Here is a 19,189-nt window from a genome sequence, read left to right as displayed (position 1 = left end):
TGTATTGCAAAGACAGAATAGATATTGATAGTTTTTTTCAGATTTAAATAGCTTCTATGTCTGTCCTCTGAAATCTCATTTCAGAAACCAGTCCAAAACTGTAAGACAAACAACAGTTCAGAAAGGGAGATTGATCCTTACCTGGACACTTGTAAGAGTCGTGTATTGGTATGCTTTTACAATCATGTAATTGGCTTCAACATCAGCCAGTCCCAGAAAAATATACTTCCACCATCTCTGTTTCAGAATTTGCAGAAGACTGTCATTGCCTGTTTAGAAAAAAGCACCAATCAATATATGGTCCTTTCAGAACAAATGCTGCACAGGGATATTGCTTTTAGAAGCATAAATAATATTGAGATGATTGATTTTGGTTACCCCAACCTAAGAAAGATACAGTAAAAACAAAAAGCAGCCAATAAAAAATAAAGTCAATAAAAAAAATAAAAAAGAAGACAATAAAAATAGTGAAAGGGTGGAATTCCACCACAAGAAAAATACTTAGAAGATTAGGACTGTTTAAAGAGTGCAATAATAAGATGTAGGAGGAGTATTAAATAGCCTCTGGTAACAAGATTTCTTACAATAATGATTATTTTTCTCCTAATATAACATAGGACTTTAATGAAACCAAAGAGCAGAAAATTTTAAATAGATGAAATAAAATGAAATGAAATGCAAGCTTAACTTGTGAAATTCATTTCCAGGTGTTATTACAAGGCAAGGATTTCAGCAGGAAGTTTAAAAAGCTTGGACAAGTACTGAGCAAGTTGTTTAGTTTCAAATCCAAAAGAAAAACATAGAAGAGAGCAAAATGATGAACCAAAATCTCCCACCACATATTTTACATACCCGTCCTAAATGCCAGCATTGTTGTATAAACTAGAAGAAGCAAAGAATAGTTGATAAAACTTTGAAACATTGGAGTATTCACTTGGTATTGTTCTGCTAGGTACTGGCTTGTAACAGCAGTCCCACAGATAAACAAGGAAAGCATCTGGCCCAGAATTACTGTTTTCAAAATATACCTGTAAATGTAAAAGACAACATAGTAAGTTTAAAATTTAACATTCAAGGTTTTTGCTTTTAAAGATTATCTTGTTTTACTGAGAAAAGGCCATTTTTTAGATTGACAGTTCTTTTTCCACTCCTTATCAAGGTCCTTATTTATAAGAAGGAAAATTTATTTTTTACTGATAAACAGTGTTTTGACCACACAGAATTGCTATTCCTACCTCATGACAGCCAGGAAAAATGGGCCAGGCCAGTTCAAACCACCAAAACCAGAGACTGTAGTACCTATCTGAGTACGTACAAATAGGGCAAGCTCAACCAATGTGAAGAGCTATTCTCATCAAAAGAGATTTTGGTAGACACGGCTTCAGTTGCATCCTTTGAAGTCAAAAAGGGAGTAGCTGGAGGACAGTCAAGTCAACAGAAATCTGCAGCATGGAGATGAGGCACAACTGCCTTCAGCCTCTTGCAACACCTGAGGCTTTGAAAGCCTCCTCAGCTGAGCAGGTCTAAGGAATTACAAAAGCATTAATACTCGTTGTGGCTTTTTTTTCTGACATATTCCATCACGTTCTGCTGCAGTCAAAGATGGAGTTAAAGAACACATTTTGTCCAAAGAACACATTAGTTTTCGACATGCTTAGGCACTACTATGGTAGTTTTCGCCTTTCTTTCCAAACACAACCCACAGCTAAAAAGTTGAGGTGTGTGTGTGGGGGGGAACATGCTATTTTAGTAGTAATTCTCCACCTAATATGAAGCAGCTCTGGGCTGTTCCAGGTGTCCCTAGACAGATAGAGAAGTATGCATAGCTTTCTGTGTATCATTTGGTTAGCTGTTTTTCTTGCCACAGGAACTGTGCAGATTTGCCAGCCCTGGCTCTGCCTGTATGTACAAAATCTACATAGCGAGATTGGCTCAGCACCATACTGTCTGTATGGGGCCGCAGAGCTTCACATCCATTTACTCTGAAGACCACTGATGGCAATTTAATTGTCTGCATAATTGATTTATTTGTTGCTACTCAAAATCATCAAGCAAGGTAAGCAAGAATCCCATTAGGAGTCTGGAGGCATTCTGTGACCACAGCTCCCTGCTGCAATGGCAGGGCACACCTGCATCCAGGCACAGCAGGGGAAAGCAACACTGGCTGTTCTTCCAAGGTGCATGACTTTAATGTAGTAAGCATCAGGTCACTTAGCTGTGATGGGCAATCCAGTTACCAGAAAAATTGATCCACAAAAGGAGTGTCTTCTGGGGTGCTAGAACCAACTAAAACTGTATCATCAGTCCCAAACAAAATTCTGCTAAACCCATTTCTCTTTCCAACTCCCTTTCGAGGAGACAGCAAATCCATGGAAAGCCTAGCCATGCTGCAGATTCCAAGAGGTTCGAGTCTCTCATTTTACTACAGCATGCCTTGAGCATCCCAGCAACAGTCCATATACATTTTGTAAGTAGCCATGTATTATGTCAAAATGTTATAAAGTCACATTCACTGTTGTGTGATTAACTTTCCTATAGGTGAAAGAACGGAGATTCTTATACTTAGCATTGCAAACACTAGAGTAAATAAAGAAAAGAGTAAATAAATGAAGACCATACTTCAGCTAGAAATTTTCCATGGCTACTAGGCAGGGTACTAGTAACTGCAAATAATGTATGTGTAATGTATGCAAGAAGCAGCAGTTATTGAAAAAAAAAAAAAAAAAAGGCAAAACCTTTGAAGTTTGGAAGCCGCTGCACCTCTGTCATACCATGTATTTTTTCATTATTTATTTTACAAAGACCTGATCGCACTGTTTGCACTACACATCGAATGTGTAGTGGAGCCCACATACACATTCTGCCTTATAATTCTGACTGGTGCAGAAATGTCTTTGCAAGCTCATCTAGAGAAACTACTTCATCAAGTGCTGTTGAGAAGACTGTGACATAGACTAGTTAAAATTTCAAAGATCTTACTACTTCTCTCAGGTAGGCATGACCAACGTTTCTAGCTCTCTCTTTGCCAGCCCTGTGAAATCTGGCTCCTTTGTAGGAAGTAGGAAGACGGAAAAAAAAATCTATAGAAATTTCAAGGCAGAAATAATACAGTAAACTATAGTGAGGGAAAATGTGGTTTCAGGAATTAAAAAAATACATATATACTTCTTATTAACCTAATAAAAGAGTTCCCTGTTTGGATTCAGCAGAAAATATTTCCTCTTTACCCCCACAGCAGGAGACAAGGAGAAAGCCTTTAGCAAGCTTAGTAAGCCAAAGTCGCTCTGTTGCTTGGACTAGGTCAGGTGAGGGCACAGAGGTGGGGATCAAACCCAGTTAGAGGCGTGAGTGCATAAAACAGCTGCAATTTTATTCTAGCAGAGCTGTGAAGTCTGTGTAACCCAAAAAATGAAGAATCCTTGTCAACACATGAGCCCTTAGGGGCTCCCACACATGCAACAAATCTAAACGTTCCTATGGTTCCTTTCTACAAATCACGAGTAAGATTCAAAATTGCCTTTTCTGGTAGGCACTCCACTCGGGATGTGAACTGCCTTTCGCCCGCTTCCTCCATGCTGCCACAGGGATGGGGAGAAGTGCTGGCAATACAGCCCTGCACGAGCGTGGTCTGCTGAACACGGGCAAGTCTTTGCACCCCTTCTGCCAGGATAGGCAGGCAGCAGCTTTGCTCAGAGAGCTTTGCTCTGTGCGCTTTTGCACCCTCTCTGTAGCAGAGGCCTAGAGTCCAAGTATACCTCACTTTGGCGAACCAGGTAATTATCATATTCCAGAGAAAGGGTAAAAAATAAACAGGTTGCTTTCTAACATGCTCTAGGTGACCCTGCTGAGCAGGGAGGTTGGACTAGGTAATCTCCAGAGGTCCCTTCCAACCTTACTGATTCTATGACTCTATCTGTTGCTATTTATACTTGCTAAGAATTGATCAGCTTCATCCATCGTCTATTTAAAAAAAACGATATCAAGAAAGACCTGCTTGCCGCTTGCAGTGGAGTAAGTCCATTAGGCCTGATATTCAGCCTTTATAATAATTAAGATTAACTTAACTTTTAAGTTTAAAGATCCTAGAGAACTACCTGATAGCATTTTTGCATATGGGAAGAGAATCTGGTCAAGAATCTCCAGAATGTTTATTTAGTAGTTACTCCACTAGCAACTGTCTCCATTTAGTTAATGTGTATCTAGGCATTCCCAAAGTATTTATTTCTGCAGTACTGAAGACTCTGACAAAGCAAAAATTCTGTCTTCATCCTCTTTAATTCTCTTCTTTACTCTTCTCCAATTTAATAGTTTTTTTTTTCCTCTCTCTCTCCCTACTACACAGATTCAAAATGTTAAGATCAAAAGAACTGAATGAAGACACTGTTCACTGATAGTGGAAATTCGCCCTCAAAAAATGTCTTCTATGAATTCCAGTTGTGTTGTGTTTCTGGCACCGTTCTGCACTGTGTGCATATTAACAACCTCTTGCGCTTGCCCTCCAAGACACCAGTATCGGATGCAAGCCTCACCGTGAAGCAACGATGTCTTCTCTCCTCCCACGACTTGCCAGCGTGCTGCTCCCAGTGCAGTAGTGCACTGTGCTCGAGGGAGCAAGACAGATGTTTGAACAGAGTAAGATTACCCTTGTTACATGCTAGCTCAAGTGCTTTACTGTTTCAGTGCCCACTAAAATTCCATAGCACAAATTAAAAAAAACTTTTCATAAAGTATACTGATCTCCATGAAACTCTGCAGAATTTGACAGTAAGCTTTAAAATCCATAAATTCTACCGGTTTCATTTTGCAAGACAAAATTGAAGAGAAAAACATTCCCATCTCAAAAACATGACTTTCCATTCATTCTAATATTGACATGACTATTGATTCCTGTGATTTTATTATTAATAATTTAATATTGAACTTTATTAATATATTAATAATTAACTCTTCAATGACAGAACTTGGTCCTTTCCGCTCTTTTTGTAAATGCACTGGTAAGGATTAAACCACTTTGGACTCTTAGATGACTCAATAAGTGATTCGAAATGGTTTTTCAATTCTACAATTCCTGCTAGTACACACACACATGTATATGTATGTGTGTGTATATATATATGTATGTATGTAATTTTTAGTAATTGCTAATTGGCTAGTAGGTAATTATTCCTCCTCTACCTTGAAAAGGTATATCTTATTTAACTATACCTATGGCTATAAGTAAAATTTTGAGTCATTTTCTGGATTCTTACAACAGATTAAAACTGGCTATAAACTGATCTAAAGATAATGCTGAACTAGCCAACTAACCATGCAAATCTTGTCATACGAGAGAATCAGATTGGTTTTCTTTGGATCCACATGAAATAGAAAAAATACACCAGGTTATTACTTTCCTCAGATACAGACTGAATGCATTTAAAGAAAATCCTCAAAGTCCATTCCTGGCATTTATATTAATAAAATCCTATAATTTCAGTACAATTTCTTCACTAAAAAAAATGCTGCAATTTGCTACTTTCTTTTCAAAAATTAAGATCATGTATGTCACCAGTGAAACGCTAATAGATAAAGTTTGGCAACACTCTTCATGTAAATAATTTACTCATATTTCAACTTTAACTAATGAATATTTCTTGAATGGAAAAAAAAATTGAGATCATTTCATTTGAATAACCTCACATCTTCATGTGAACAGTTACAAGAAAACGCAGGTTCAGACTGAAGTCATATTCCAATTAACTGACAGATAGCTCTGAATAAAAAAAAAAATTTGAAAACTAACATTTTCAAAATTAAGTATCTCGATATCCTGCTTCAAAACTAAGCTCAAATTAATTTGTAAAAGATAATGAAACAAAGATAAAAACAGGTTTTGTTTCAAGAACCAGAAAGTCTTACGTCTATTGGTTTTACTCAAAAGAAAAACAAAAAGAAAAATCCATTTCATTTCCTATATACAATTACTAAGCCTTCGTAAGACTCAAAAAGGCTTACAAGAAAGCTTTGAAATAACCTCAACTGAGCCACCAGCTACATGGAAAAAAAAAAAAAAAAAAAACAGTTCAGTGTCTCAGATCAGGCTCTGCCAAAGACATCGAGAGCTATTTATTTTCTTTCAACTACCATCAATAGAATTACTTTGTTATGTCCTTTGGCAACATTTTGGCAAAACTTCTAATAGAGCTGAGATTACTGAGCAGTTCATTAAGGTCCAACCTTGCGGATTTGGGCAAAAGAAAAAGAAAGGCAGGCCTCAGCCTTGGAGACAAGTTTCTGCTTGGCCAGTGCACCCCTCCATGCAGTCTAGCCTTCAAACCCCAGACTGTAAGTGCAGGGCTGGCAGTCGAACTAGCACCTCGCATTTTTCACCTAAGTAGCTTAATTAAAGAGCAAACCTGGAACCTCCCAAAAAACCTTTCAAACAGATTTCTTTTCCCCCTGATGAAAACTGAATCTGTAAGCAACTGCTAGTCTTGAAGGAAAGCTGGAAGCAGGATGAGGTGTTACTACACCCACCACAAGTAGCACTTTGCCAGTATAAGCCTTGGAATACATTCAATGACTTCCTAACTTGTAAGACTTTCTCCTCAGCTTTCCAGGCTTAACCAATGCTTGCTCCAAATGATACATTTTAAAAGCTATAAACTGATTCAAGGAAGCAGGGGAGGGGATCCTGAGCTTTCTGGACTTCAAGCTTCCTCTCAGCTATCTTGTTCTGTTTTTTCCCCTTTTTTTAATCACCTGTCCTTTGCAGCAATGTTGATAGAAGAGGTATAGCAAAAGAGGAAAAGAGAAAAATAAGATCAAAGCGAGAAATATTAAAAAACTGAAGCACATGTGCGCAGGTGGGAGCGCACACTCTCACTGGAGGTTCTGAAATCTCAGTCTTCATTTTTACATCTTGTAAAGAGAGTAAAAGTGAAACATTTATATCCTAAACCTACGAAAGAGAGAAGAATCCGACGGATCGCTCAGCACGTAGCTGCAGAGGCTCCTCTAGGGCAGGGGACGGCTCCGTCCGCGCAGCCGGGGACCAGCGCGGCTCCCCGCGGGCCGCCAGGCGCAGCCCGCCCGCGGGCAGGACTTGGCGGCCGCCCGGGACGCGCCGCAGCACCGGCGGCGGCGGCAGAGCCCGGCCGAGCCCCGGGCTGGAGCCAGGCTGCGGGCGTACAGCTGCCGCCGCCGCATCCCCACCGCTTCTGCGGGCGACTCACGGAGCGCTGAAAGATGATTTCTCCCTTCCCCTTCGGCCCCCCCGAGCCGCCCGCCCCGACTCACCAGGTGAAGAGCTTGGCCCGCAGCAGCGCCAGCAGCCCGCCCGCGCCGGCGGCGGCGGCAGCCTCGGGCGGCGCCTCGGCCCCGCGCGCAGCAGCCGCCGCCGCCGCCGCCGCCGGAGCCGGAGCCGCGGCCGCCTCCATGCCGGGGAGCCGCGAGCGTGCGCCCGCCGAGCGCCGCGGCGGCGGAGGGAAGGGGGGAAGAGAGGGAACTGCGGAGGCGGCGCCGGCCCGGCCGCGCCCGCCGCCGAGGAGGAGGAGGAGGAGGAGGAGGAGCCGCGCCGGCGGGGCCGCCCGGGCCGCCTGTGCGCGGCTCCGCGCCGGTGTGGCCCTCGCGGCGGCGCGGGCGGAGCACAGGGCTGCTCGGAGGCGGCTACGCGCCCGTCGCAGCTCGGGAAATCGGGAGGGCTTCCCGCAGCCTCGGGCGGGGGGCTCGCACTGCGTGCAGGTCCCGTCTCTGTGCCTTCCCGCGGTGCAGGAAGCACAGGCTTCCTGCAGTCTAGCGCATCAAAATCGCTCTAAACCCCACAGGGCTTTAGTTTCCTTTAATTTCTCCCAGCTTTGTGTCTGCACAGCTGTGAGCACGTTTATGTGTAAGCACTTGGTTTCTCATCTTCATCCTAACAGCTCCCAGGCCTAAGGATTTCTCCTGGCCTGTTTACCTTTGCCCATGTCTCAGGCTGAGCCACTCTAAACTCACCGGCAGAACAGGTCACAGTTGGCACATCCTGGTTGTTCCTTTCTTTCTTTTTTTTTTTTTTTTTTTTTTTTTTTTTTTTTTTTTTAATACAGCTCCTCTCACTTCCTCTTTCTGCGTGGCAGGTGCTGGAATCAAACCCAAGAGAGATCTCCCCGAACGGGAAATGGGTCACAGTAATTTTGGCTCATTTACCTGAGGGAAAAAGTGATCTCTTGGCCTTATCGGTGCAAACATGTCGCAGGCCTGGCTCTGCCACCATCCTGCCACTAGAAACTGCTGATGTCTGTCCTTGCCTGTTCCTCGCAGAGCATCGTGGCTCGGGGCTCTCTGTCACACACACACACACAGACACACACACATGCATGTACACGCGCGCGCGTGCACGCATACACACACACACACTTTTTTTCAGATATTGTTTTTTCCTGCCACAGTTCTCTCATTCAAGTCCTGCTTATCTTCCTTTCTAATTACCACAGTCTATCCTTGGAAGATTGATTTAGGAACGTAAAATAGGCATTCCTCTGCTGTTTCTCAAGCTATCTTTGTAACTATATCTTCCAGTCCGTTTTCAGCAGAAACTTGAACTAAAATTCAAGTCTTCCACTTTTCAAGGGCCAGGCCCTAACCCCCAAGGAGCAGGACTAAATGGGAGAGGATTGGCCCCAAAACCCTGATTCTGCCATCGTGTAACATTAAAGCTGAAGCTTCATACCTTAGCTCATATATTAATATGTATATACACTCCTTTCTGTATTCTCTAAGATTGTATGTGTTTTTCCTCCATTTGTATAACAGAATAGTTTATGCATTTTTCTTTCAAATTCCTAATCAAAAAATCCTGCTGTGACTTGCAAGAAATCAGTCTGTTAAGAGTAGTTTCAGTGCTGTGCTAGTCACGAGTCGGATCATGCTAGTCATGACTTTCCATAATTTAAAATAAGATAAAGATATAGATAGGATAAAAAGAAACAGAACTATCAGGGCCTGCATATTTTGTCACATCTGATCTCCACAGCTGTGGTATTATTATCTTTGCCTTTAACTGTATTTCTCACATATCTACAATCTGCTGCTGATGTCAAGAACAAAGATGGAGAATTGTGTCTTTGGTGCTTTTTATCTCCATTTAAGCTAAACTCTTGGCATTCCTTGCTACACATACCTGCAGCAGCCTCTGACCGGCTCGTGAAAGCAACTGCCAGTCTGGGGCTGTACGCTGGAGCTGTTCAGCTATAGAAGGGTTATAGTCCAAGGCATCGAGGCACTAGGGCATCTAGGCACTGCTAAATATGACAGAAGTTAAGAACAGTTTACAGATGTTCTGTAACTTTGTTACCCGAGGAAGATTTTATGACCTGTGAATAAATATGGCCATGAACACAGAAATAGCTGAGATGACCAAACATGACTTACGTCAAGCCATTCGTGCTTCTGGTTCCTGCTTTTAGAACAATTCTTTGTTCGCCTCATAGGTGAATATGGCTGTAGTTTTATGGATGTTAGTCAGCCCCCGAGTTTGCCTTATACTGCACCTGAACTATACAGCTATCTCGAGTGTGATGCTGAACCGGCTAGCTGGGTCCTGACTCACCATTCAGTCCAGAATTGGTATTCCCTCATATAATCAGCTATATCCCTCATATATTCACTCATATAACCACATATAATCAACATATAAGCCCTCCTATGGTTCACTCTCTTATATAACCTCCCGAGTAGAAACTTGTAAGTGTGCACACCACCAGCAGCACATTCTTCTTCAGACGTGAAAACTGGTGCTCTATAAAAGTAACTCTTTTCCTGTAACCTAGTTTGCTGTGTCTTTTGCAGTGTGAATAAAAGCCCTGGGAGCTGTTAGGGTTTATTTGCGTGCAAGATGCATTTGGATGTTTAGTGGGCCTATAGACTAGTGGGCATACACTTATTTCTTTACTTAGAAAAACTGCTGATAAAGAACTATCAGCAGTTCTACTATTCTACTATTTGTAGAATTCTTTAAAAATGTGGTCTGTTCAAAATTTGTATCTGAAATATTAAACTATTTTGAAGTATGATTGAAAAGAACTAGGAGTCTGAACATTTCTTATAGCTGGTTATCTTCCAGAATGGCTGAAATATAGCCCAAAAGCAACTGAATAGCTTTTTTGCTGCTTTTCAAAAAAATACTTTAGGGCTGAGAACAAAACAAATGTTAGCACAGCCATAACAAATGAGACACAGATTTAGGTTTCATATCTTCATGTGCTTTCAACTCCTTTTTGTTAAACAGCTTTATTTCAGTGTGTCCTATCAAGCTGTTCCTCCTCCTAGAAGAAAATCATAATTTTGTGATAAATGAATGAAAAACAAGGAGCATAGCTGAGGGAAGATTTCTCCTGTTTTTTTATACAGAAAACTGCTAAATATGTGAAATCAATCTGCTATCTTTCATTATTCCATTTTTGTATTATTTGTAATGATAGCACATAAAAACACAAAATAATTTCTAAGTTGACAGCATCTGTTTTAAGTTTCAGGGAGCTTAAAGGGAAATGCCATTGTAAGCCTAAACCCTTTATTGATATATCTATAATCAAATTATATTTTCTGTATCTTATGTACAAAAATAAAACAAAAATACCATTTAAGTTGACCTTCAAATTTGAAACTGAAGTAATGACTCAATGCAAAATTATGAACAAGCATAACCATAAGCTTTTTTAATGGAAATATTCTTACCACTAGAGGTCCTTCATCATCAGATTATGATTTCCTCCACAGTGTTTTTTTTCCCCTTTTTTCTGGTTCTTCATTCATACTACATACATGCTTCATTACTCTAACTTTTTTTAAAGTAATATAATATATTCTTAGAACAATGGAGTGATTTTCCTTCCTGAAACTTTTTCTAGGGAAATATCAATATAAGGATTTTTCAAATGGAATATTTTAAAATAAAAACTCCTGTTCTGTTACAACATAAAATGCCATTTTATTTTTTAAGTCATCAATTCAATATTTTAACATTTTGGAATACTTACAGGTCCAATATGTCATCATTTTAACTACTTCTCTCACATAACCACTTTTTTTCCTGTAAAAGACTAAAGAAGGAAGTAAAAGTCAAACTAATGATAGAAATTAGGCTAAACTTAATTAAAAAAATGATATGTAAGCTATTTCTTTTTTCTCTCAATAGAAGAGAAAAAAACAGCTTACATATATTTTTTTTAATTAAGATTAGCCTAATTTCTGTCTATTTGTGACCCTGCTGAGCAGGGAGGTTGGACTAGATGATCTCCAGAGGTCCCTTCCAACCTTACTGATTCTATGATTCTATTGCATGATTTCTTTCCTATTTTTGCTAGTGAGAAGCCAGTTAAAAATGTCTGAAAAATATTCAGAAGACCTGGCCAGCCTTGAGAACTTGAGTAATAGGACTGAGATTAAACTTATCTCTACAAAACACAATGTCATTTATCTAGAAGCTTGTCACAAAGATTTGTAGCATAAATTCATCATTTGGAAACAGCTGACAATCAGGACAAAGAAGTACTTGCTACTCACAGGATGGCCACGAGCTGAGAGGCCTAGCAGCTGCACAAAGGGCAAATGTAATCCTAAAATGTATCAGCTGAAGGCAAGCCAGAGATGTATTAGAACTATCATGAGAGGTTCTGGACAGACTTCTGAAATATGGTGTATATGTTGGTCACCTGTGTTCAAGAAAAATGTGCAGAAAGATTAAAAAAAAAAAAAAAAAAAAAAAAAAAAAGATCCACAGGAGCCAGTGGGAGTTTGGCTTGTTTATTCTAGCAAATGACACTGAGAGGGAATATGACTACCATCAAAAAATACACTGAGAGCAAACCCTCAAAAAATAAACTCTTCAAAAAAAAAAAACAATGTTGGCACATGAACAAACATATGTTTATTAAACATTATTATCTTCAGGCCAAAAATCAGAAGGCAGTTCCTTACTAGTATTTACAATACAGTTGTCTTTGTTAGGACAATCAGGCTCTGGAATAGGCTTTCTATAGGAGTAGCAGAAACAAAATAATAAGCGCCTGACAGCCCGGGATTAGCCCTGAGAGCCACGAGAGTCATTCTAGTTTTGTATGAAAAAAAGGATCTGCAGACAAAGGAAATCTACAAATTTAAAATTAAAATAATCTAATGCTCTCTAAAATTTGACATAAAATTTAATCTGAGAAATATCACAGTAAACTACTTAGCGCAAAAACATTCCTTATGGCAAGGAAGATGTAACCTCAGACATACCCTGCAGTGCAGTGCTTGGTCTTCAATCTCTAAGAAAAGGAAATATTAAGTAGAGCCAAAGAGGTATTAACTATGCAAAAGCAAATAAAAGAAGAAGGTGGCTTTCAAAACACGGAGAGTTTTATTTACAGGAAAAGTTTAAGGTTGTAATCTAGCTACCTGATTGCCACTGAGATTCACCAGAGCCCACATAAATGACAAGACAGAGGCTGATACTAGGGGGCTGATTAATAGGAGGCCACACATGTCTTTATCTGTCACTGGTTCTGGTCTTGTACACCACCCTTTGGTTTCCTTACACAAGAGCTAAGTATTACCAGCAGCTCCCTCCTGCCAGACAGCATAACATAAAGAAGTGATCGGAAGAATTGTTTAAACAAGGCACGCTCGCAGGTGCAGAGGACATGCCTCCCTGAACCCATGTCTCCAGCAAGGAGCTCCCACATTGCAACCTCAGTCGCTCCTGCCCTCTCCCAGGCCCCTCCTTCAGTTCTGCTGCAGGCCACTAGTGTGGATCACAAAACACATTTAGGTTTAAAATGATAACTTTTTTTTATTATTATTAATCTGTTTTACAACACTGCCGAACAGATGTGTGAGGCACATTGGGTGGCTAGACCAAGACGCACCACAGGCTATGGCTAGGGAGGCAGCAGGAAGCAGGCCCAGAGAGGGGAGTCAGGGTGGCTGCCCCGAAGGCACCCTTCCTGGGTGCGGCCTAGCCAACCAAAAGGCCATGCCACATATAAGCCATAGTTTTCCTGTCCTGATTGGCAAGGCAGGCTATCATTTTGCAGATGGGACCCACTCACCAAGGCTGGAGGTGGCAGGAAGAAGGGATGAGGAAGGGGATGAGGGAAGGTGGGGTGGGGTGCATTGGCCAGGGAGAGAGTAGGCTGGATACTACCTACAGGCCTATTTGAGGAAATCAAAATTTTCAGTTTCATTTATTTGAATTGTGACTCTCCCCTTAGTTGGTACTATGGCCAGGCAAAAATGCAATTTTTGTTGCAGACATAATACCTCTGAAGCCTAAGCGAACTGACCTGAGTGCTGATTTCACTAACAACCCATGAAGTTTGGAAGGACACTAGTTTCACATCCAGTCCAAACACAACTCCCTCAAATCCTCTTAGTGTTCTAGCACTGTTTGACAGTTGGCAATATCACAAATGTTAATTAAAAAGCTGATAGAGAAGTTGGAGATTACAGCTTCAGATTGAGAGTTATGTCTCTGAAAAGCAGACATAACAAAGCCCAAGGAACATCAAAATTTGCATCTACTTAGCACATGCTGCTAACATGATCTTTTTTTCCAAACAGTCTGTCCCTGAAATGAAGGAGACTGCTCTTCCAACCCTTGGACAGCTTTCTCTCTGTGTTTTCGAATCATATTCCCCTGGTGATTTCATGGTATAACGTTTAACAGCCACAATGTTGATTTTTCTTTAGCTGATCATACTGATGACTGTAAAAATAGTATTTTAAAATATCCACCAAATTCATTAGAGTTTCCTATATGCAGACTGGGACACAATCTTTCCATATTAATTAGGAACTGTAGCCTAATGAATATTCCCAAAGTTTGGAAAGCTTTTCCTGTATTTTCCAAGGCAAAACTCCTGGCAACATAGATTTGTTGTGGATGAAGTGAATGCACTTGGCCCCATTTCTGTCAGACTAGGCAGCACGCACAAAATGTTGTTTATTTTAGCTTGCACTACATGCAAATATGCTGGTTTGTGTTGTGTCCACCCATTTGTTCATCTCCCGAGTAGCTATGGGATTCCTGTTTTGCTGTTATGGGATGTTTTGAGTTGGTTATCCTTAAGGGGATGACCTTACTTTTCTAAGATCAATCACCATATTGAAAAAAGCCCCATAAGAAGTAGCACACCTCTGCTGAGATAAAATGCTATTTTCACCTTTCCTGCTTTCTGACCCATTTGTAGGGCCTCTTGAAGGGCAGAACAGTTTCTTATCTGCCATCAGTCCTGCAAGTGGATCTTGGTCATCAGTAGTTAGTGATATGGATGTATCTAATTTCCATGCTCACTACGGATGACACAGAGAGAGAGGGTGTAATGGACAGGATATACAACAAGCAAAGGTCTTGTAGACTCATAGCCTATGTGTCTATGAGGGGAATGATGAGTGGCAGCAGAATATTAGACTGCAAACGTGAGAAAATCATCGCTTGATCAGCCTCTCCTTGGATGTTTTGTGCTCCAGCACCCTGACCATCTTGGTGACCTTCTGCTGGACTCAGTCCTGTATGCCAATGTCTTTCTTGTACTGGAGAACTCAAATCTGAACACAGTACTCCACATGCAGATGATAGCACTGAAAAAACAGAAATCAATGATGGTTATTAAGGTGTTCAAGTAGAGCAATTTCAGTAGTTTTACTATGTAACGTCTCAGAAGCATGGCTTCTACCAGTTTCTTTCTGAGGTCTTACATAATCTTATTTATTGATTGTTTCTTAGTTATGTTGCTGTTCACATCTGTACTGGAAACAATGTTACTTATTTTTATCAAAGTCATTATTCTAAAAATCAAAATACAGCTTCTGACATTTCAAACCACACTTGTAGGAAGAGCATTCTGCAGAAGCACATTAGATGTTATAAATGAAAAAGCAGAAAGGGAGTGTGATCTTCAATATGGAACTAAGATCAAAATAGTTTTTCTTCATTTTAGTTTTTGTCAATTTCAAGAAAATGTGAGTAATAGCAGACATCAGAATGATGTAAAACAAGACTCTATTCTACATATAAAAAGATACTGTAGTATCCAGATATTACAAGGTTATATAAATAATGCGGAAGTAAACAGCTCTAAATTCTTTTTTCTTAAAATTCCTACATATACAAAATCCATTTCATATTGCCTGCTGGAGAAATTCTAATAATATGCCTTTGTTTCACATCATTTCTCTTAGAAAACTAATTACTCTTTCTTGAGAACATTCTATTCCACTACTTACTATTGAAGGATTTTGTTATCAGTCTGTTCTATTATTAATCTTGGATTTTAGGTCTAGATATTTTTACTCTAAATAGTTCACAAATACTTTATTTAAGGGAGGAGAGAGAAGAAAATACTGGGTAAAATAAAATAAAAATTAAAGAGATTATGTGTCAGCCAGACTTGTGGAGCAGCATTCCATTCTTTGTTTTAAACTTGGCAAGATAGTCCATTACTGAGTAAATGATATGAGCTCTACCTTTAACACAGCAGTACTTTAGTTGAACTTTCACCATGTTGGAAGATGCTGGAAGACTTTTTTAACCTATAGTTTAACATACGCTCAAAGGGAAATTTTTTGCTTGTTTTCAGAAATGAATTCAGAAAGATCAATGTGGTTCACTTTTTTGTCAATGTAAGTATGAATTAAGGAGAGCAGACTTTGGCTTCTTCAGGGAACTACTTGGAGGACTCCCATGGGACAGGGACTTAAAAGGAAGAGGGAACAAAAAGAGCTAGTTAATACTCAAGCATCACTTCCTCTAAGCTCAAGAGTGATGGATCCCAAGGAGAAAGAAATCCAGCAAAGGGGGCAGGAGACCTGCGTTGATGAGCAAGAAGCTCCTGGCCAAACTCAGACAGAAGAAGAAAGTACACAGAATGTGGAAGAAGGGATAGGCCACTTGGGAGGAATATAAGAATGTTGTCAGAGTACACAGGGATGCAACAAGGAAGGCTAAGGCCCATTTGGAATTAAGTCTGGCAAGGGATGTCAAGGACAACAAGAAGAGCTTCTTCAAATACATTGGTAGCAAGAGGAAGACTAGGGAACATGTGGGCACACTGCTGAATGGGGTGGGTGCCCTGGTGGTGAAGGATACAGAGAAGGCAGAGTTACTGAATGCTTTCTTTGCTTCAGTCTTCACTGCTAAGGGCAGCCTTCAGGAATCCCAGAGCCTGGAGATGAAAGAGAAAGTCCGGAGAAAGGAAGATTTTTCCCATGGTCAAGGAGGATCATTTAGACAAACCTGACACCCATAAATCCATGGGCCTTGATGGGATGCACCCATGGGTACTGAGGGAGCTCGCGGATGAAGTTGCTAGGCCACTCTCCATGATCTTTGAAAGGTCCTGGAGAACTGGAGAGGTGCCTGAGGACTGGAAGAAAGCCAGTGTCACTCCTGTCTTCAAAAAGGGCAAGAAGGAGGACCCAGGCAACTACAGGCCACTCAGCCTCACCTCCATCCCTGGAAAGGTGATGGAACAGCTCATTCTGGATGTCGTCTCCAGACATATGGAGGAAAAGAAGGTGATCAAGAGTAGCCAGAATGGATTCACCAAGGGGAAATCCTGCTTAACCAATCTGATAGCCTTCTCGGATGGAATGACTGGCTGGGTAGATGAGGGGAGAGCAGTGGACATTGTGTACCTTGACTTCAGTAAGGCTTTTGACACTGTCTCCTATCACATCCTCAGTCAGGAAGTGTGGGTTTGATGAGAGGACAATGAGGTGGATTGAGAACTGTCTGAAAGGCAGAGCTCAGAGGGTCATCATCAATGGTGCAGTCTAGTTGGAGGCCTGTAGCTAGTGGTGTCCCCTAGCAGTCAATCCTGGATCCCATCCTGTTCAATTTACTCATCAGTGACCTAGATGAAGGGACAGAGTGCCAATGATCCCAAGCTGGGAGGAGTGGCTGATGCAACAGAAGGCTATGCTGCCAGTAATGTGCCCTTGTAGCCAAGAAGGCCAATGGTCTCCTGGGGTGCATTAGGAAGAATGTTGCCAGCAGGTCAAGGGAAGTGATCCTGTTGCTCTACTCAGCCCTGGTGAGGCCTCATCTGGAGTACTGCATCCAATTCTGGGCTCCCCAGTACAAGAGAGACATGGAGCTACTGGAGAGAGTCCAGTGTAGGGCTACGAAGATGATCAGAGGAACGGAGCACCTCTCTCGTGAGGAAAGGCTGCAAGAGCTGGGCCTGTTGAGCCTGGAGAAGCAAAGACTGAGAGGGGATCTACAAATACCTTAAGAAAGGATGTCAAGAGATGGGGCTGGACTCTTTTCAGTGGTGCCAAGTGATAGGACAAGAAGCAACAGGCATAAACTGAAACACAGGAAGTTCAGTCTGAATATGAGGAAAAGCATCTTTACTGTGAGAGTGACAGAGCACCGGAACAGGTTGCCCAGAAAGGCTGTGGAGTCTCCTTCTCTGGAGATATTCAAAACCTGCCTGGACACAGTCCTGTCTAATATGCTTTAGGTGAAACTGCTTGAGCAGAGTTGGATTGGATGATCTCCAGAGGTCCCTTCCAACCTCAACCATTCTGTGTGATTCTGTGATTCTGTGAATCTCACTAAAATAGTTGAGGTTGGAAGGGACCTCTGGAGATCATCTTGTCCAACCTCCCTCCTCCATCAAGTTCTATAGAATCACTGCTATCTTACATTGTTTTAAATGAGAAAAATTACATTTGTAAAATAAAAAGAATGGCTAGACTGATTTACAGGAATCTCTCGTATGATACTATTAAGTCACTGTTTTACAAAAACTTCAACTTTCTACATGTGTTCAGTTTCTTACATTTACAGATTTTTCCGTGTGATATGTCTTTGGCTTATAAACTTTCCAGGTACCTCCTAATAGCCACTTGATCCACCAGTATCACTTAGTTAACCAGTATCCCTCAGCCCACTTACACCTCTAAGTTCATTCCCACTATTCCTCAGCCTGCCAAAAACAGACAAGGATATTAATTCACAACCTCAGCAGTAACATCATGACATCTAAGTGTTACAGTGACCACATCCAAGTTTTCTTCTACTTCTGCAACTGCTTTGCACAGTGAATGGTTGTTCAATTCTCTCAGTATGATAACTTACACTTTCTTGTTATCCGCATTGCATTAACAGTGAGTTAAAGTTTCTTTAGATCACTTTTACGTTATGAAAAGACCATTGTGCTTCCTGGAGTTGTAAACAGTATAGTATATTAGATAATGCACACTCAAGAAACAGAGCTTGCCAAATATATATTTATTCATATTTTAATCTACCTGGAACTGTTAGACATTTTCCCAAGTCCCTACAAGGAAGTCAGAACTTAATCAAAAGAAAGAAAAGATATTCATTTATTTAAAAATCAAGAGACAGATTTTAATTTCTTACACACAAATAAATTTGGAGTGACAGATTGCACAAACACATCTAACTAAAACTTTGATCTTATCACACTTTGGGATCATCCCGAAGGCTTACATACAAGTTGACCTAAATCAAAGTAGCAAGTAGGAGAACTTGTCAGCTGGCTTTGATTAGCTGTCACTACTGGATATAGGGAAGGAAAAAATAATTTAAAATGCCTGTAAGAACATTTGATATAAATGCATCAATTTGAATGCAATATGAAAACCTGAATGTTTCTCACTTACAAGATTTAACAAATCTTGCCAAAATAAGTTATTTTTCATCTGCAGGCTTGGCTGGAAGAGAGCGAATGACTTGCAACTTGAAGAAGAAAGCTGTGCATGTGTAGTACTTTCCAGTAAGAAGACATGACATTTATTCAGAAAATTACTTTCTTAAAAGCAAGTGGGTGGATGCCTTTGGTACTTCCTGACAGTCTCATATTGAGTACTGCTTGCACTAAGAAATATTCACGATGATGTTTCCGGTATAGCAATGGACATGACATCATTTAAGGAGACTTCACAGAAGGCAATCAGTGGTGAAAACCATAGATTTTGGCAGGTGCAGCACCGACTTTTCTACTATTCTGTGTTAAAACATGTTTGCTTTTAAAAGTTTCACGTGAGATGTACCGCTGATTTTCAGAACTTAACCGCTCCACCCAGCACCCTGCGTGCCTCCCTCTCCCGTCAACGCGGCAGCGGGCGCCCCCTTGCGCTAACATGGCGCCTCCACCGCACCGCCCAACGGGTGGCGGGGGCGGTGCGGGCGGCGGGCGCATGCGCGCGCTCCGCC

At 41.0% G+C, this 19,189-nt stretch overlaps 1 protein-coding gene across 1 annotated transcript in view; it reads right to left on the bottom strand.

Annotated features, from left to right (window-relative positions):
* The window catches only part of SLC35F2 (solute carrier family 35 member F2), a 45,132-nt gene that overhangs the window by 15,298 nt on the left and 10,645 nt on the right, over nt 1-19,189 (bottom strand). Inside the window, exons 4-6 of the mRNA XM_062583963.1 lie at nt 7,279-7,358; nt 853-1,028; nt 142-269 (exon numbers count right to left, since the gene is read on the bottom strand). Coding sequence (XP_062439947.1) covers nt 142-269; nt 853-1,028; nt 7,279-7,358 — 384 coding nt within the window. The remainder of the gene's footprint in view (nt 1-141; nt 270-852; nt 1,029-7,278; nt 7,359-19,189) is intronic.

This window comes from Rhea pennata, chromosome 1 (assembly GCF_028389875.1).
Source record: "Rhea pennata isolate bPtePen1 chromosome 1, bPtePen1.pri, whole genome shotgun sequence".
In the NCBI taxonomy this organism is placed as follows: Eukaryota; Metazoa; Chordata; class Aves; order Rheiformes; family Rheidae; genus Rhea; species Rhea pennata.
The sequence above is the reverse complement of the archived record's forward strand: the minus strand, read 5'-3'. Positions and strand labels throughout refer to the sequence as shown.